The sequence below is a fragment of the Rhamphochromis longiceps genome, linkage group LG14, assembly GCF_057381845.1.
Source record: "Rhamphochromis longiceps isolate RC_006_pf linkage group LG14, R_longiceps_female_GT1.1, whole genome shotgun sequence".
Lineage (NCBI taxonomy): Eukaryota > Metazoa > Chordata > Actinopteri > Cichliformes > Cichlidae > Rhamphochromis > Rhamphochromis longiceps.
Genome location: NC_140570.1, coordinates 20046206 through 20067047, shown reverse-complemented (window position 1 = coordinate 20067047; position 20842 = coordinate 20046206). Strand labels below are relative to the sequence as shown.

Below are 20842 nucleotides of genomic sequence, written 5' to 3'. Positions count from 1 at the left end.
GGCAGTGTTATGTGTTATTATTGTTGTTTTTATGAGCGATCAATAATCTGTGTGTTGTTTATTATTTTTTCTTTTTCTATGTGCATCTGAGTGACAGTTTTGGCATAAATAGGCTGCACTTGCCGCCATGAACGTGATGCAGCTGACAAAAAAACAAAAAACAAAGCCATCACTCAATACGTGAAATCAAAAGTTGGGTCACATTCCGGTCATTTACGTGGAAATTTGGCTAAATCTATGACATACTCCTTTATGCAATTCCCTACTCTTTAACCCTGGTTGAACTTAAAAAAACATCCTCATGACCAGTAAAGCAGGTTCTTTATATTGTACATGTGTCAGAGAGGCACAGTTTCACGGTTAATAGCGTCAGAGTGGCGTGGAGTGATGTACGGTTATGGCCAATTAGATTGGCTTCTGGCAGATTTATGACCAAATCATCCATTTGTCTTCTCCCATCCCTGCCTTAGCTGGCCTGACTCCTGGTATTCTGCAAACCCCCGGCACCATCCTGTTGCATCTGCTGTAGCTTTTGGTTCATTTATGCCCCCACCCACTCTGCCTCAGTATAGACAGGAGGTAGATATTTGACAGAGAGATAAGACAATAACATGAGTGTATGTCTTCTGCGTCACAAAATTGAAACCGACATGCCTGCTTAGCAGCGCTCGCCACAGACACACGCGCAGCAGAACGAAAGGATCTTAAAGGCATGACTCACTGGTGTGTGCCATGGGCCTGAACCTTTCTTATCTTTGTGCATTCCATAACTACACGCATTTCATCTTTTACTGGCTTAAACTCCAGTGATGCTGTTTCCTGTGTGGCTTTGTCTATATGTGGGTTTTTGCTCCATTTCACAAGTATGGATTTAAATACTTCTCATTCTGTGTGTGTTGTACTGCACTGGTTAAATTGTGTGACAGTATGGCTGGTATTGTTTTTATCTTTTGAGTCTGCTGGTGTGCAGTACTGTGGAATGAACTACTGGAAAGCTGGTTTTGAGTGGGCCGTTGTGGCAGTTTATAGTTCTGCCTCTGTCTGTTCTGCAGATAGATTTCATCAGTCATGCAAAATACAGATGCGCAACTTTCCAGGGATCGTAATTGAGGTCAGGTCAGAAGACACGTGTGGTCTGAGTAGAAAGAGCCATGGTGCAAGTGTTCCCTTTCATCTTTTAAGATCCTGTCACTCAGATTTATGTATTTTCTAACTTTGCCCAAATGAAGAGTTAAAACTATTTATTTTCCAGGGTTGGCTGTTGCCTGAAAAATCATCACAAGATGCTTTTTAGTCATTTTCATAAATTCACTTTTCTCCACCCTGCGTGCCGTCACCCCTCTTTTGCACGTTACGTGGTGTATGCTGTACAGTGCAGCGAGGAATGCCCAGACCTCTACATTGGAGAGACCAAACAGCCACTTCACAAGCGCATGGCACAACATAGAAGAGCCACCTCCACAGGACAAGACTCAGCAGTCCATCTGCATCTTAAGGATAAAGGACACTCTTTCGAGGATGCCAATGTTCACATTTTGGACAGAGAGGACAGATGGTTTGAAAGAGGAGTGAAAGAAGCCATCTATGTCCACTGTGAGCGACCATCTTTGAACAGAGGCGGTGGTTTACGACACCAACTGTCTGCCATCTATTATCCAGTTTTGAGATCCCTTCCCAGATGCCTTAACGCCCACTCACATCCTGGGCCATCTGACCTCAGGAAATCACATGATAAGGTGGAGCCAGGTTTCACAATGAGCTCACCCGAAACTCTGGCTGATTGTGACCTAAACCCGCTTTCACACCTTGGCTCATGTGATTAGGTAGAGGATCATCAGGGGGTCCTTTGTCCCTCTTTGGAGAGAAACTCCCACTGGGTTTAAATCTGGGACTCCCCACCATTTGACCTTAGAACTGAAGAAGCTTCTCGGATGAGAGGTGAAACGGCTTCAAGCAACTTAAAGAAGTCCAGACGCTTTTCTTTCCAAGCTCCTTAGACTACGATGACCTGGATGACCGAGAACCTTCACAGACGTAATCTGTTTTACTTCTACTGACTTTCATTCCTCTTCTGTCCAGTGCATACCTCCACCTCTCCAGACTCTCTTCCCCCTGCTCCCCACTCTCACCACAGATCACATCATACTCCACGTAGACTCCTGCCCGACCTCATCTGTCAGCCTGTCCATCCACCATTGCGAACACGTACTGTGCATCCATCAATCCTTTTTTAATTCTGTAGGAAAAGCAAGGAGCTGTGCCAAGAACACTCAAGGTTGGACTGCTTCATCCGTTATTTCAATGATGAAATTTCTATTGTCTAATGGCATCCGTGTTACATGCGCCTATTGAAGGAGATTACCACAGTATTTCAATAGTTGCCCTTTCTATCTGTTCTGCTTCCATGATAGCACAGCCAGTGATCTGTTGCCCTGTCTGTACTTAGCTTTAGATGGCTGGCAGCCAGCTCGAGGCAGTCTCTCAGCTGGTAGGCTTATCTCCTTTGGAACATCATTTATTCTATTGTAGTGTTGGCTTTATTAAATGCCCACATTATGACTGATGGATGGCAGACTGATGCAGACAGATAAGGAAAGAAAAAGAAGGCGTTCGTGTGTGTGTGAGTGTGTGGTTGTCTATGCACAAGAGAAAGTGTGTGGGTGTGAGTTAGAGAGAAGAGAAAAAATAAAATGATATGCAGTGGATTGGGGTCACGCTGCTCCAGAAAGTCAAATGAATTAGCGCGCACCTTCATGAAATTGTGTTAGGGTGTGTGAGCATATACATGCACTATGTCTGTCTGACTCAGTGTCTTTCTGATTGGTCCATTGGGGCCATTAATGAACATGATCTGCTAATAGAGGTCAAGGTCGTGACTGTTGTTAGCGCCAGACTGATCGTCATTCTGTCCTCTGATCAGATACAGCAAGCATGTGCCACCGCCGCGAGCTCCATTATCACCCTTTAGAGCCATGTTCGTCCATGTAAACCCGAGCTGAACATATCTGGCACATTGCCACGGACCTGGCTTATTGACCACGGCTGTTGTTTGATTACAATCAGATGCTGCTCGAGTGCCATTTCCTGTTAGTTAATTGAGGAGCAGACTGTTGTCTGCCAAGATTTCACAATTATGAAACCATGTTAATGACAGTATGGAGACTTCCATCTTTAATTCATTTAATGTAAAAGTATTGCATTCACTGTGTACTAATTACAGCCATTTTTATATTCCCCCCCTTTTCCGGTTGCTCAAAAGTAAATGGACAAACTAACATAATTTTAAACAAAATGACTGTCATTAATACTTTACATGGTGTTCATATTACACACACATTCACAGTAGAGTCTACAACACATTTTGAACTACAGATCAATTGAGAATGTATGAATAGCCTATTTGAAATGAATGAATAGTTGATTCGTCTTTAATTACTGTTTCAGAGAGCATGTTTTTTGCTTTTTGTTTTTGGAGAAAACATCTGCTTTCATCCAAGGTAACGTCACTTTTTACTTAAGATCTGACAACACACAACCACAGTGATTTTAATCTATTTTATTGAAAGTGAAAATGGCAGTGTTGGAATCAAAAATGATCAATACTGATTCTGTATTAATAAACATTTAAAGTTTAATGAAGACTATCCGGTGCATTCAGCATTGGTAGTATATCCTTCATGGGGGATGTGCTTCCCACACTCACTGAAATGGAAGCCCAGGTCCCTTTATAATCTTATGAGCTACTTTTGCTAGCTATTTTAGGGAACAGCCCTCACTTGGCGCCTTTTCATTTAACGCTTTTCCCGAGCACTTTATACAACATAACTCCTTCACACAAGCACTGCTTTCAGTGCGTCTATCTAACATCCCATGAAGGCTTGAGCAGTCAGGAAGCGAACCAGCAACCTACTGACTAGTTAACTGCTCTTCAGTTATGTCAGTTTGTCATTGTCCAATTACTTTTGTCCAATGTCTGCGTGAGTGTGTGTGTCTGTGTGTGTGTGTGTGTGTGTGTGTGTGTGGGGGGTTATGTATGAAAATGGCTCTAATTCCTAATACGAAAGACATAATAATAAACAATAAATAAAAGTAATAATAAATACAAAATAAAAAATGTAATACAAAAATAAACTAAAGTACACAGACTATGACATTGCCCAACTCCGTCTGTCTATCGATTGGCTCTGGTTTGTTTTCCAGCGCAGAGTAGCGCGTTGACGCGTACTTCACAGCGCGTGCTTCGCAGATTAGAAGCACCACTGGCGCGTGCTGCTACTGCTGGCTCACCTTTCGCGCTCACTCTCGCGCGCGCTTTTACCTTTCTAGCTCACCTCTACCCCGGCCACTTCTTAAAGCAACAAAAAAGGGCCAAGGAGCTGCCGTGAAGGAGCGGAAATAAAAAGATGGAGGAATGCCCGGACTGCGGTTAGCAGCTGGAGGACCGACAAGAGAACCGCTGTCGCAGAGGACTAAGAGCAGGAGGAGGAGGAGGAGAGAGAGGGAAGCAGACGCATCTCACATCTGCGGTGACTTTGGGGATTTCTGGGCAGCGTGAGGAGAAAAAAAAGGAAGATACGTTACATTTTTTTTCTGATGCTGTTAAATTCTCCCGCGTGCAAGAGGAATAATTACCATGTGTTTGGATTATCGGTGGACCAGCGCGTTATGCTCTGCAGTTTCGGCAATTAGGGGGACATGTCCTTCAAAATAGTTGCGTCTTTTATTAAAAATAAACACTGTTGCCGGGCGTGATGAATTCTTCCGCTCCTCATTTTTAATCGGAAGCATCCGCTGGAGTGTTTGGCCACCCGGGGGAGCGGCGAGGAGGACGTTTTTTAGGGGGGTAACGGAGGACGGTTTTAAAGAGGTGATACCCTCCCCCTTCATAAATGCTTGCGTGCCGTTAGTGCTCTCGCTCTCAGTCGACCTCACCCCCTCCTCTCTCTCTCTTTCCCCGCGTCTCACACGCAGGCAGACGCGTCTCATATGCATACACAGACACGGGCAGGACTGGACATTATCTCACCCGCACACCGACACAGCATGCGCGCATAATCACACACATACACACAAGCCTTTCCTCTCAACCAGCCAGCCCTCCCTCCCCCCACTATCTGATGACTCCCCGGTGTACAGGTGGACGTGGTACGGAGCCGACTGTAGCATCATCCTCATCCTTAACACCGCCACTGTTATCATCATCACCATCCTCCTCCTCCTCCTCTTCTTCTCAGCAGCACAACCACCACCATGTCCTCGTCGTCGCGCAAGATCTCCTCGGAGTCGTTCAGCAGCTCGGTGGGCTCGGACTGTGGGCTCGAAAGCCCCGGGGGAGACGGAGGGGACGGCGGGTTGGAGCCGGCGGAGGAGATCCGAGGGTGCCCCTTCTCTTCCTTCCCCTCCTCCCACAGAGCGGTGCTCTGGAACGGCCGCAGCCCCGCCGAGAGGACCGTGTTCCCGGCGGGTGAGGAGCAAGCACCCGGCGGACCACACAAGAGGGTCACCAGGAGGAGAAGGGTGAACCTCGACTCGCTGGGGGAGAGCCTGAGGCGGCTGACCTCACCCACGGTAGGATTTCAAACAAGTGTGAAAAAGCTTCACTGTGACCTCATCAATTGTCTTTAACATGTTTCTAAAGAAAGTTGCGGTGATTCTGGTGCATTTTGCCTCCTGCTGTCAGGATATTGGTCACATCAGGGACTTAAAGTGTGTGTGAATTTGTGTAAACGATAAAGTATTCTTCTAAATCATTAAAAAACGCCTTGTTTGTCATACAATTAGGTCAATTACTGACCAAATCAGGTCTCCTGAAGATGAAACCTGTAATTTAAAACCAGCAGGGTCAAATATCCTGATGCATTTATTTCACTGCTCAGAGATGTCTCCAAAGTTCAGAAGGAACAAAAACAACCCAACAACAACATTCAAGCCTCTCCACATTAGTGTATTACTCCCAAAAACCCAGACAATGCCCTTTCTTACATCATGATAGGATGTGTGCTGTGCTGTCTACGAAAAAAGCCTCTTTTCATCCTTCACCTCTGATAGCCTGAATCATCTGGCTGATTATATAATAAATATGTTGTTGTGAGTTAGAGAGAGACAGAGAGAGCGATGCCCATGGCTCGTCTGTGTGTATGCGAGGATGCTGGGAGTGTGGCGAATGAGCCTGCTGCTGTGTCTGCGTGTCTCAGTTGTGTGACAGGCTGTAATACAATAAAACCGCTATTAGAACTGAGTGCGATTGTGATGGATGGCGTGTTATTAGGGAATCTGCTATTGCACTGTCCCTCGCGATGGTACATCGGTTTGGGATTTGATTGCATCTGTTGTTCTGTAGTTACTCAACAATAGAAAATAAGTAAACAGATGGACAGACAGATGTGGGCAAAACAAAAGTACCAGTTGGGGACAGGACATCAGCTTTTAAATAAATTATACCACAATCTCCAATACTTATGATATTAAGGTATTTGCATATTATCAGTGCCACCATAATGTTGCTTTTTGGTGCCTTAAAACTGGGTTTAAGCACTCGCCTATTCCGAACTTCTTTCTGGACAGAGAAGATATTTCCTAGAGATATTTGTAAGCACCAGAAAAATGTGCATGCTACAAATAAACTGGGGAATAAAACAACAAATCGAGTAATAGGATGACTGTTGTGAATACTGATTTATTTATACTGATTTGCTCAAGTATAAAAGAAGCTTATTTAGCCACAGTGCTTCAGTAAAAACATCTGTTAGTTTAGGTGCATAAAAATAATTAAAAAATACTATAGTGCGTTTATTGCAAGTAGTCTGTCGTTACATCCTGATGCCTGTTTAGGATATTGAACTGTAAATGTTGTCATGAAGGAGTTCAGTAGACATTGCCCAACTCTAAAAACGACAAAATCAGCGCAAGAGTAGTCTTCTTGCTGTGTTGTGAGTGAAATATGTATCTATCCTGAGTATTTGGTCATTGGTTTGTGACTTTGCAATTTCATGCTGAAAATCTAAAAGATTATGAACCTGAGTAGTTTGTGATAGTTTGGCCATGGTTTAACATGAGTGGGAAGTAAATCAGACACAAGCTGAAGACTTTGAGCCACAAAGTGTGTTGCTGAGACTTGAGACAGGCCGGAGACATGTCCAGGGTCTACTTTGCCTCTCACCCTATGACAGCTGGGATCGGCTCCAGCACCCCCATGACTGTGACTTGAATAAACCAAAGAAGATGGATGGATAAATGGAGTGCCACATTGACTCCATAGACTGTGTGTAAAATATGGAATTAACTTCCAGGTCCTGATATGCTCTAATGCACAATTGTGTTAAACTTGTGTTGTTGTTTTTTTGCTAATAACCAGCAAACCGTGACTCGTCTGTTTTGCAAAAACAAACGTGTCCAAGACTAAAGACGACTCCTCGTGTCGTAATTTAGCACCTCAGTAAACACTTCCTTAACGAGTTTATAGCTTCACTTACTTAAGTCTTAGTGAATACTGCGTGATGTTCATTCTACATTACTTATGTTTACAGCACTTTTTAAAACACACAATTACAAAGTGCTGCAATGTTTGGATAAAACCACACATTAAAGATAAGTTTTCAGTTCCCAGCATACAGTCAAACATAAGGTCATACTTCTAGTCCCACATGCATACTTCCATGCACGTATTAGAATCAAACCAAAGCCAAATATAAAAATTAAGGAAAAGGCAATTTATAAAAATGAATTTTCAGCAGTTTTCAGCATTCAGGGCTGAGGATGGCTGATCCAAAATTTTAGGTGTTGCAACCTAAAAAATGCGATTGCCTCTGGTTTTAAAATGGAGTGTGTAACAGTTAAGAGGTCCCGATTGAATGATCAGAGAAGCCGGGCTCAGTAGGTCTGCTATATAGCAGCAGGAGCATGGCCATGTAGGACTTTAATAGTTATTGATAACGTTTTAACACAGATTCTGAGCTTTAATGGAACCCAGTGAAGAGAAGCATAAAGAGAAGTGAAAAGCAGACCAGCTGAAGGCGGATCTTAGATGTAAGAATGTGGACTGGATAAGCTTTGAGATGTGAGTCAAAATCAAAATTTGATATTGCTTACAACTGACCAGCTTAGAGTAGCAGTCAGGGCTGAGCCCGAGATTGAACTGGAGGCTGTTGAGGTTGTTGGGCTTAACAGTAAAATACAGAATAGCAATGATGCGTGTATTCTGTATGTTTACCCCTGGGTATACAGAATACACGCATCATGGTGTGGCTGTCTATCGATTATTGTGTCTCCCAATGATGATCATGGGAGTTGTGATGGTGATGAGGTCAACTCAAATCATCAAAATGTAAGTCCACAAATGTCAGTGGCGTTGTCCATTGTTTATATACAGCCTATGCTTGATTCCCTTTGGTACCGGCACTAGGTTCAGTGTTTTTATTTTTAAAAAATACCTTAAACTTCACAGTCCTTGTTCCTTTTATCCCTGAGTAGATTTTAGGGATCAAAGACATGGATGTAATGGGGATTTTTTTTTCTTGACAGTCAAAATGGCCTGAAATGGTGAAAATGAAGGCAGCGGCACTGTATAGTCTTGTCTTGTTTGTGGTCTGTTGGGGGACTAATGAAGAATAAAGCTTTGTCAGATGTTACCGCTGGGATGCTTCGTCATCGCAGCGGTAACATCTTGTTCCACTTGGACAGAGATAAGTATAATAGCTGAATAGATGACCATTAGGTATACAATACATAACAGTCTTTGCTTCTAATCTGCTCTCATATGGTTACAAGATCTGTGTGTACTCCACGGAGCAAGAGCACTCCTGTGTTTTCATCAGGCTACGGTTGGTTGCGGGAATAGGTTTCTCCAAATTGCAAACACTCAGCTCTCGTGCTCCCATTCCTGCGAGAAATAGATGTTGTGGTGAAATTGATGCAGAAGAGCAGCGATTGTCTGCTTTTCTTTTCTTTTTTTTTCAATGGCCAGGCATAACCTCGCAAAATAACAATATTCAATAGCATAGCTGAAAAAAACTGAAGTTGGTGTATATTGGAGAGGACCAGTGAGAGCCAGCTTCAACTCTCAGCTGCAGCTCTTACTGGCCCTGATCTTTAATAGATCTATGAAAAAATAGGGAAGAGGGAACACTTAAAGACTGATTAGTATAACACTCAATGATGGTAATATCCAGCATTTACTGTACATGTGGATGACTCTGTGGAACTGTGTGTGTCTACATGCATGTATGTGTTTTTTTTTTTGCAATAATATGCAACAGTTTGGCATCCTTATGGGTCATTATGATGTGCTTTGATCACAGAAAAAGGGAAAATGTCCAAGGTCTGATGAGCATTTGTGTGTTAGAGCAGCTCTGCCAAAAAGCCGTGGCGTAAACGTCTCCTTATCATGTTTCTTTACTATGGAAATGTAGGGAGGGATAGAAACAGGGATGGGGAGGGATTAAAATGGAGCCGTAAGTAGCGACATACATATGCAAATTAACTCACTGACTGATCAAACAACACGTTGTTTATTATCTTTTTTGTTCTCCCTCTCACACAAACTCTGCTCAAGCACACAATGGGTGCGTGCAGAAGCAGTGTCGACTACTGATTGCACTGGACCGTGACCGACGGAACAGAGCGTGCTCTCTGTGGTTGTCTTCACACTGACCTAGAAGAAATAACACACACAGATACATCCGTGCTCACCCACAATTACATGTGGTCAAACGCTCTGCCTGTTTCTTGTGCGCTTAGTTTTGTGTACACACATGAAGGGTGGCCATTAGCTTTGTGACCTGTAATGCTGATCAGCCCTGAGTGTTGGTCACAGATATGAAAAAAGTGAAACTCTAGAGTACGTCCTAGAGTGTAAATCCTTAAAGAGTAGATCAGTGTTGCTGGAAGCTACACTGCTTACAAATATCGATTACCTGTTACATAATTAATTAATTATAGGATTACCTTCCTGCTGCTGTCTGTCATCTTCTCCCCTGTGGATTTCTTCACAATGAGTTTGTCACCTTCTGGTGACTTTACCCACATTTATATTGTATGAGGAGTCATGAAGTACTGACTCTGCTAATTCAAATTGGTGGAGGAATCTTCATGTTTTAATAAATAAACTTACTGGCCACTTTATTAGACACACTGCTTTAAGCTGTTAAGCCTCCAGCAGTTTTCTGATCTCCGCAATCTCCTCCCTTTTGCTCCCATCTTTGGGTGTGTGGGTGCTTAAGAGGTTAACTGCTCATTTGTGCAGATATCTAAGCCAATCGTGTGGCGGTAAATCAGCGCATTTAGGCATGTAGACACGGTCAAGACGACCTGCTGAAGTTCAATCTGAGCATTAGAATAGGGATGAAAGATGAAGGGTCAGAATTTGGTGCAAACAAGATAAAAGTATGAATCCATCTTGTCTTGCATCTGGTGGTGGTGTAATTTTCGGTTTCTTGCCACAGTACCAGCTGAGCATCATGTCACAATGCACTTAATCTCATACTGGTTTCTTGAACACCACAGTGACTTCAGTGTACTTAAATGAGCTCCACAGCCATCAGATCTCAATCCAACAGAGCACTTTTGGGGTGTGGTGGAACCTCATGGATATGCAACCTGCAATACCTGTATGATGCTGTCATGTCAATATTAGCACAATTTCCTATTCCACACAGTCTATCACAATCCAAACAATCAATAATCACATCAGATGCAGCTGTTATTTCATTAAAACTGTTGTTTTTTGTACCGTTAAATTACATTTTTTAGAAGATGAACATTTCCTCCTTAGCTCTAGCAGCTAAGGCAGACAGGTTTAGCAGACGTGTTAACTGACAGCACCACCTACAAGCAGAGCATGGTTCCTCAACCCAAATGACCATGCATAGCACAGGAGTGGGAGCTGTTCTAAAGGGGATATCACACAGACACACACACAAAGGTACCAAGTATACAAAAAAGCACAAGTCATGAACTCTGTTTGTTCAGATACATTTTTTTTACTGAAACTGGATCTGAGTAGCTGCAATTGTGACATATAACAGTATTTTAACAGCTAATGGGCCTGTGAGTAATCAAGGCTGAAGGTTGTTACTGACTTATTAAAGGCCTTACACTGGATGCTTTCCTTTGGATTGACTTTTATTCCTGCATAGCTGTCCCCAAGTGACCAGAGTTTACCTCACCTCTGCAAGCTGAGATTTTGTTTCCCTTAAATATACAAGAAAAATCTCCACGAGCCGTCTTAGAGAAGAGTGTTGTGGTTAAATGCATGCTGGAGGAGGCCTGCAGACGAGTTGACACACACACACACACAACTCCCAAATGTCAACCATGCATTGTGCAGACCTCCGTGTTGGGAAAATTGGCTGCTTTATTCAACTCATGTCCAGAGGCTGGTTTGAAATGTGAAAGTGTAGAAGAAAACAGGACATTTCAAAACAAACAGATGCGCAACCGTATCCGAACAAACCTCTGTGCAAAGCGTAGGTCGACCTTTGTAGTGACAATTTTCAAACCTGTTTTGTTTTTGCTTTCCATCCGTTTGTCAGACACGGTTTTCTAAAGTGATTTACAATGAGTGTGTTCAACCTTTGTAGAGGAAGCAGCTAGATGTCATCAAATATTCACTCCACTGTCGTGTCTGAGACACTGGCTGCATTACGCTTATCGCGCTTTATAGTCACATTAACTGCTGAACTGTTCTCAGAGAGAGCCTTAAAATCCAGATAAAATGCAACGATTGGTATTCATTTTATATAGTATGCAATTTAACATGTTCATTATCACCCATTCAGTATCGTTCTGTTGCTCCCAGCTGAGAGTTTAAATAACCCACAGCAACAAGTTGGGCATCTTGATTTGGTAACTCGACGCTTACCAAATCCTACCATCTCAGCACCTTTGTGTAACTGAATGAGATTAATGTGTGTACAGTAAACAGGCCAGGGATGCAACAATGTAGACTAATGATCATGAGTGTGTACAGTAGGTTTGCACATTTAGGGCTGATACCAGTGTGTGCCTGTGTGTTTGGCCAGGTTTACAGTAAGTATTATTATAATGTAATGTGGCCAGTGAATAGCTTCATGAAAGATGCATTTAAAGGAGTCAGGCTGTCATGAGAAAACACTCGTTCTGTTCTGTACGTACATTTAATTCAGTTCAACTTTATTTATATAGCGCCAAATAAAAAGAGCTGTTGGTCCAAGGCGCTTTATGTTGTGAGGTAAATCCCAACCATTTGAGCAAGAAATTGGTGACAGTGGGAAGGAAAAATTCCCTTTTAACAGGAAGACCCTCCAACAGAATCTGGCTGAGGGAGGGGCAGCCGTCTGCTGTGACCAGTTGGCGATGACGAGAGGAAGACATGACAAAAAACACACATACATACACAACTATGCTGTATATAGAAGCTTTGTATGAATACACAGTGAAAGTATGTTGTTTTTCTTCACTATTGGTTTTTGAAAAGTACAGCCCATTGGGTGTGTTTATATCTGGGAGTTGTGCTCATGCTGTTTGGCTGATCTGTGGCCAACTGGTGCTAAAAAGTGACAAAACGTGTTTGTGTCATCAGGTGTTTTTTAAGCAGCTAACATGCAGGTTAGCTACAATATGACGTCTAACTGCGTTCACCTTTTAAAACGTCTGATGACGCACACACAGCCTGGTTCCCTGACTACTTCTCATCATTTCTCATGTTTTTTGTGCTGCATGTTCACAACTCACTAGCCTTTATGTTTGTCATTCCCTCTCTGTCTGCAAGACACACACACACACACACACACACACACACACACACACACACACACACACACACACACACACACACACACACACACACACTGTCCGGAGTGGGTGGAGGCCTCAGAATGACCTCTCCAGCTGGCACACTGTGTTCTAGTATTGTCACTACAGCCTTGTATTTCAGCTGTACCACAGATAATCACATTGGACCCGCCCTCTCAAGCTTAGGCTGTCAGTAACGCAAAACACGGCAGCTGTACACACATGCACACGGACAGTTAATCTCATTGTGTTATGGTCATTTTGACATTTTTATTTAACAATATTGTTTTGGGTTTTTTTTTCTGAAATTTGGATGATACATATTACTGTTACATATTAATCTATCTTGGCTACAGTTACACATCAAGGCTGACTTGATCACAAGTAATCTGATTGGATTTTTTATATCAGACTGGATCATGTTTTGAAAATGCATTGTACAAAAGAAGAAGAAGTAGAAGAAGAAGAAGAAAAAGGACTGAAATTATTGTTGAGCTGTCCAGGATGTACCCTTGCCCTGGTGTCAGCTGGAATAGATACCGACCCTGCCTAACCCTGGCTGGATAAGCTGATAAGAGGATGGATGGATAGAATCAGTGAAATGTGATTTCATTAGGTCATTGTTAGGTCGGCCAGATTGTTAACACATTCTAGCAAGCAAGCTCATGACACTCCTATTTGTTTTAAAATTCCTGTGCTAATGTACAGGTCAGGCTCCAGATCATATATCTCAGTTTCTTACAAAATACGCTGCTGCTCACTGTCTTCATTCACGGAATCTGTTATTTGTTCTTCCTCGTACACGACTAAAGACCAGGGGGACAGCGCCTTTCAGTCTGTGGCACCAAGGCTGTGAAACAGTTTACCATCACAACCCTGTTTAGCTGATTCTGTGGACTATTTTAAAAAGCAGTTAATTTTTTTTAACAGGCTCTCTACTAAGAATTTTATTGAAATATTATTATTATTTATTTATTTTTAAACTACCTGGTTATTTTATCATCTTGCCGTCTTATTGTGCCTTTTAATAAGCAAAATTAGTGCGATCCTATCAGAGCAATGGATTTCAAAAACAAAATGCAATTGGATTTTACAATTAGTCAAACTTTTGCATCAATGTCCGTGTGTCCCTGAAAAACCACACGGCCACAGACCAAAGACATGCTGGTGATTCTAAATAAAGTATAAACTGAGGCACATGTCATCCTCTGACAGCTGGCACAGCTGGAGAATTGGTTAAGGAAATGAAAAATGTTAAAATGTGTCCATATCTACACACATGTTTTCAAGCTGAGGTGTAATACCAACTGAAAGATCAGCAATGAATCAGGAACAAATTTTTATTGGTTAAAATTTGGAGTTTGGTAAATTAGAGTGTGAAGTTAAAGGGCCATGCCATTTATCATAAAAAAATAATTCAAATGAGGAGAAAAAAAAAAAAAGCTTTTCTAATATTTTTCACTTCTGCTTGCAGACGCAGACTGTTCAGGAAGCTCTACAGCGGACTCTACAGTTCTACAGACAACAGGAGATCAGGTAAGGCTGGCTTGCAGTCAGTCTCTCTTTCTTTCTTTTATTGGCCTCCGGTGCGTGGAAACTTCTTCTGTCACTTGCTGTCTTTCTGCTGTCTTGTCTCCGTATCCCCGCCGCTCATTCTCTCTCTTTTTTCCTTGTTTTTCTCACTTGGCTCACTGTCACACATGTTCATACGCACACCTGTTCAGAACCTGTGAACCTTCCTCGTGTCTCTGCTATCTCCCGTTCTCCCCGCTGTCTTCTCTTCCTCTGTTTCTGCCACACTAATACAAGCGAGACAGACAAACACACGCACACATACATATATAGACACACACTCCTTCACCTCTTGTCTCGGGCTCTCTCGCCATCCTGCCCTGTCAAAACTGTAAGACACAGTAGAGAGGCTTCAGTCGGGCGTAACACAAGTAAGCATTGTTCACGAAGCATACACTGCATACTGATACAGACCCTGGACTGTGACTTGGACTTCTACTGTTATTTTCTTTAACTTTCCTGACCACTCTCCTTTTCACACTTTGGCCTCAGTTGTTGTCGCTCGGTATTTTCTTGCTTCAATTAATGTACTTCATTAAGTAATTACCAGAATTCCCACAAGTAATACTCATCTTGCCTCTAATTTTGGAGCATCACAGTGCATGTAATTGTGGCATAAAGATTAGGGAATAAGCTTGCGAGCAAAAGGCCTCTGAACTGTCTGACAAGGAGACAAATAAAAACATTCCTTATTTGCATTGTTGAGGTGACCTTGAGCATTTTTCCATGCCTCTCTGTTGTCCATCTGCTTCTGCTGGCTCTGCTAAGTGATCAGCAAATATGAACGTGTGCAGGGTATGCATCAGGTCACAGAAAATGCTAAAAAACATATGTACTCAATTACCATTGAAAGTCCCGAGCCAATCAGCTAGTGTCTCTGCCAAGTGTAAAGTTTGTTGGAGAAGGATTATGCTGTGGGGTTGCTTTTCAGGAGTTGGGCTCGGCCCCTTAGTTCCAGTGAAAAGAATTCTTATTGCTTCAGAATACCAAAATATTTCAGACAATTTAATGTTCCCAACTTTGTAGGAACAGTTCAGGGATGACCCCTTCCTTTTCCAACATGACTGCACACCAGTACACAAAACAAGGTCCATTAAGACATGGATGAGTGAGTATGGTGTGGAAGAACTTGATGGAGTGGAGACTGCGAGCCAGACTTTCTCGTCCAATATCAGTGTGTGACCTCACAAATGTGCTTCTGGAAGAATGGTCAAAAATTCCTATAAACACACTCCTAAACCTTCCAAAATAGTGCAAATGTAATTTCTCATCACAGAGACCATTCATGATGAACCACCATAACTTATGTGTTTGGTTTGTTTCCTTTACAGGTGTCAGGAAGTTGGAGGGGAGAGACGAGAGGAGAAATGTCCATTTCTAGAGAATTCTGGTTCAGAGGAGGATGTTCTACAAATCCTCCAATACATGGCCACCATACTGGGTAAGTATATGAGATAAAGGTAGATGGGAGTGTGTTTGCCACAGATCCTGCCTTTGTGTTTTTTTCCCTCCCCATTTGCATGTCCTTCAATATTAACATAGTTATTTGTGCATGTACATACACAGAACCATCCCCCAGAGGCTTGACTTGGAAAATACATTGTAGACACTTCTAAGCCTTTTAAAGGAGATGCGGTATCATGGGTAGTGTGCATGCAGTCGCAAATATACAACTATTTACAAGGATAAGCAAACACACACCACCACACACTGTATGACTCACTATGGGGGCTTCTACTGTCTCCAATGCCCAGCATCAAACACACACACACGCACACGCACGCACACTGTCCTGGTGAGTCACTCAGTACAGCTTCTTCTTCCCTCTGTTACATCTAAGATCTCTTCCTGCCTCCATCTACAGTCTCGTACGTCCTTTGAGTCTTTTTAAAAAAATTTTTAATGTTCTGATTTTCTGCATTTTCTCGGTAAGCCGGTGTTACAGTATGGCGTTTATGTCTGTTTTGGGAAGGTGTTTGCCTATGCAAATGTGCTAGCATGCAGTCTTCCAAAACCCCCCCCCCCCCAGTGACACTTCGCTCAACGTGGATGACGCTGTGCAGAGGTCGAATGCTTATTGGCTAAAAAAAAAAGAGCCTTAACAGGAAAGAAAGTGACAGTGGAAAAAAATAGCATGAAAAGCAAAGACTTTGCTCGTAGTGGACACATTTCAATGTTTTTTGCACTCAGTTTAGCTTAAAGACTGCTTATTTCAGACACTGCCCCGTGGTGACAGTATATAGCTATTATGTGTTCACTGGCTTTAGAAGCTATCTGTACACTCTGCATGGGTCCAATTCAAAGCAGTGTTTTAACCATTACCACCACTATGTTCATAACGTTGACTCTAGCGATAGCAGTAAAAAGTAATCCTTCTCGCATCCTACCCTTAGAATTACCAGTTGACCTAACCTCACTAACTGCATGTCTTTGGACTGTGGGAATCTAGAGTACCCAGAGAGAACCCACACAAACAAGGGGAGAACCTGCAAACTCAACACAGGTGGTGGAATCGAACTCAGGACCTTCTTGGTGTTAGACAACAGTGCTAACCACCATATCCTTTAATTTCTGTAATGAGTAAGAACGCATTCATGCATTATTTTTATGCCACTTTCTGATAAAAGCATCCAGCTCATTAATACTCTTTGGTTTCTGTGCTGCCAACGATTTTCAGTGAGAATAAAAGCTGGAGTCAGAGACATCAACACAAGGATATTTGAGGAATGATTTCTAAACTTTGGGCTGATTCAACTCTTCAGTTTACACTTGGAGGGAAATGGATTCTGTAATCAAATCAATCCAAGTTTTATGTAGTTCTTGGTCAAAAATGTACTCTGCTGTGGTCTCCAGCTGTGACATCCATATAGTCTATACTCAAACTTTTGTCCTCACCATGCCTCTCCTTTCCCAGCAAAACTGGCAGTAATTTTATAATGCTCCTAATAGAAAAACTGGAGCTAAGCTAAGGCATCATCCATCATTAGCTTTCTTTCCCCATAGATCACTAATGGCGTTTCACTAAGGTGCTCCATTTTTTTAAAGGAAACATTTACAAAACCCCATTTAGGCCTCTTTTAGCCTTTATTGTCATTGTACAGAGTACAACGAAATGGGAGTGGCACTCCAATTTCGTTGTACTCTGTACAATGACAATAAAGGCTATTCTATTCTATTCTATTCTATTCTATTCTATTCTATTCTATTTTTATCTGGGTTTTCATTCTTTTGGTCATCATCCTGAGCGCATGACTGTTGGAAGAAGAGTACAAATCAGCTGATAAATAACTGATACCTGTATCATGGTTCATCTTAATAATAATAATAATACATTTTATTTATAGAGCTTTTCAAGGACAGCCAAGGACATGTACAAAAAAGCGAACAAAAAACAAGTAAAGGAGAACTAATTAGTGTTTAGATTACGCAGTTGTGTCACATAAAGCGAAACACTGAGGCCTACAGAGGATTTGGCTTTTGCTTGGACAACTGCATATACTCTCAGGCACAAGAGTACCAAAATTTCTTCTGTGACGTCAGAAGACTATATTAATCTCTAATCTGGATTCACTGACTGTGCTGTTTGCAGTTTTGTTTTTCTGTGAGCCTGTTTAGTCGGACCTTTTGATGTCTTTAATTATACTTCACAAATTCTGTGGATTTTCTTCCGTATTTATTTATTTATTTTTTTACAGTTTTATCCTGTTTTGAGGTTTTATTTACGTCAAATGTCGCTTTGACTTTTTTCTAATCTTTTAATCCCATTTTTTTTCTGTCACTCAACAAGCACCCGACATGTTTATTTTATTTTATCTGTATTAATTATATTAGCACAGCTTTGATGTTTGATTACTCAAAACACTGATTTTCTCTGCTCGATATCCCTGAAATGATTTTTTCTGCTGGATTTGAATCTCTGTCTAAACATACTATGGAGTAAAGATAATGTTGGGTTTTATATAAATTGCCGCTGTAACAGAAAATCATACTCGTGTAGGCATCAAAACATTAAAGTGCATATTTCTTCTTCAAAAACAGGAGAGTATCTTCTCCAATATGTTGATAGTTTAGCTGTTTAGTTCACTGTCTATGATATCAAAACTATGTTTACATCCTCAGAAGAGTGCAATACAGCATGGCTGACACTGGTGTTTCTCATCCCCCTGTCCCAGGAGTACCATTCTGTGAGCTGCGAGAGCATTTTGGAGAGGAGTTCTTTGGTCTCTGCTTTGAAGAAAATGAACGTGTACTTCGGGCTGTGGGTGGCAACCTCCAGGATTTCTTCAATGGCTTTGACGCCATTTTGGAACACATTCGCACCTCTACGGGGCGCCGTGCCTCATCTGAGAGCCCCTCCTTCCAGTGTAAGGACCCCCGTGAGGAGGACAAAGGCAGAAGAAAATTGGACAAAGTTGGAGATCAGGCAGAAAGAAATGGAGGAGGAAAAATATTGGTTCTTCATTGCTTCAACCCTGCCCCTGTTGTCGGGTTGGTCATGCCGGGGTTGATCAGAGCTGTTGCCAGGCGTATCTTTCATTCACAAGTGGAGGTGGAAGAGGTGCCCCCTCTAACTCCCTTGTTGCCCAATAAAGATGCAGAAAACACAGACTGTGACTCGACGACCCCGACCCCGACCGCGTCTCCCACTGCCTCACCCTCCTCATCCCCATCCCCTCCCTCTCCTTTCCCGACCACTGCTCCGACAGTTTGCCTCTCCTTCCAAATCCAGGAGACCAGCCCTCTTTGCATCTCTTCCCTCCCCAACGCCGCCTCGGCGACCGGTAAACGACCCCCCCTCTCGATCTCCACCAACCCCAGCGATCTGCGCATTGGCCTGGCCACATTTTGCCGTGCCTTTCCGTTTCACCTTGTCCTGGGGCCTCACATGGAGCTACTGCAGCTTGGGGAAGGACTGAGGAAACAGACTCGTATAGAGACTTACCGGAGCCTCTCGTTCAGGGACTGTTTTGAGATTGTCTCACCTAAGATGGATCCCTCATTTCAAGGCATCCTACTGAGGCTTGCATCCCCATTTACTATCCGTACCAGGCCTGACACCACACAAGCGGACATCAAGGAGAAGGTAAAGCTATCCTACATGGAAGATTAACTCCAGATTCCAAGTTCTTAAGTAATGAGGTCACTATTGTCATGTATTAATCAACACATCCTAAAAATCTAACCATGCCATGATTTTATTCCAGATGTATGTGCTGTCTTTGTTGCCACAGACACAGAGATTGTTAACAAGCATGATGCACTTGTGCTGTTGGAACAGCTTACATTCTGTATCACTGTTAAAACAAGCATGGCACTGCCTTTAGATCAGTGAACTGTGGCTTAGTTTTGGGCAGACTGATCCATGTTTAGCCTGATTAGAAGAGCATGCACTCTTTGTCATGTCCCAGCGTAGGGCTTTATGCACCATGGAAAAAATGGAATCTTTGTTCTGCCTTGGTATCACATGAAAGCTTCCAGTGTTTCCTCTAAATTAGTGCAAGAAGGCCACAGTTTTATTGTCTTTATAGTTACAAATTTCCCCAGATACCGATTTGTTTAATGTGTCCTAAGTCAAGGCTGAATTTAGTATAGCTAAATTTGAACTTCTCTGTCTTGTCTTTCATCTCCCCCCCCCAAAAAAGTAGTCATGTGTTAGCAGCACTTTGTTTGTATTGAACTCTGTTCCACGTCATCACATCAACGCCCACAGGCTTGTAATGATTTTGCTCAGGAGAGGTGTGGTTTGAATTGGTTCCAGTTTGCGAGAAAGAATTAATCAGTGGGATTTGTGTGCTATATCCAGCTCTCTATTGATTGGATGGTCTCCACAGGTCGCCAGCGATAGCACCGAACACCCTGACGCTAAACAGAATCGACAGAGAAGAGATTAATCAGAGCAGCCACGGTGCTGCGCAGTGTATGTGTGATTGTGTGATTGAGTGAGTGAGATAGGTATGTCTTGAGCTTAAGCTGCAGAGAGGTACATTAATTTTATAGATTCATATCTACCATATCCGCAGGTCATGAGATATTTACATCTTTGATCCACCTTGAAGCTGAAAGCTAGTTTCTGATCATTTTAGCTACAAATTTCTTCCCATCCACTTCGAACCAAAGGCTTGAGCATGAAGAAAAAACTGTGATTTAGGTAAATAAGTGATATTTGTTTGATTTTAAATCACTTGGAGGGTTGTTTTCATATTTATGCGTTTGTCCTGTTCCTCTGCTGTCCTTTTTAGCGGTTGCTTGTGTAACAGGTGGCTTATTCTGTGTTCAGATGAGAGATGAGATGATTTTAATGAGACAGTGCCAGGACTTATGCAGGCAGACTGTTTTGGCAATTCTAAGCACAGATGCTATTTTTACTCTTGTAGGCAAAGCAACACCATGAGCAAAAGGGTGGGTGAATATAGATGGTGTGGAAGATATGGAAAGAAATCTTTACCTATTGGCTTTGTAGCGGGCGCAATAGCTGGGGCAATGAAATGACTACATGTATCAT

The 20842-nt window shown here is 42.4% G+C and overlaps 1 protein-coding gene across 1 annotated transcript in view; it reads left to right on the top strand.

Moving 5' to 3' along the window:
* The first annotated feature begins 4288 nt into the window (after window positions 1-4288).
* gucy1a2 (guanylate cyclase 1, soluble, alpha 2) overlaps window positions 4289-20842 on the top strand; it is a 62010-nt gene continuing 45456 nt past the window's right edge. The window contains exons 1-4 of the mRNA XM_085379494.1: window positions 4289-5568; window positions 14243-14304; window positions 15672-15781; window positions 18513-19423. Of these exons, the coding sequence (XP_085235620.1) occupies window positions 5251-5568; window positions 14243-14304; window positions 15672-15781; window positions 18513-19423 (1401 nt within the window). The 5' untranslated portion in view covers window positions 4289-5250. The remainder of the gene's footprint in view (window positions 5569-14242; window positions 14305-15671; window positions 15782-18512; window positions 19424-20842) is intronic.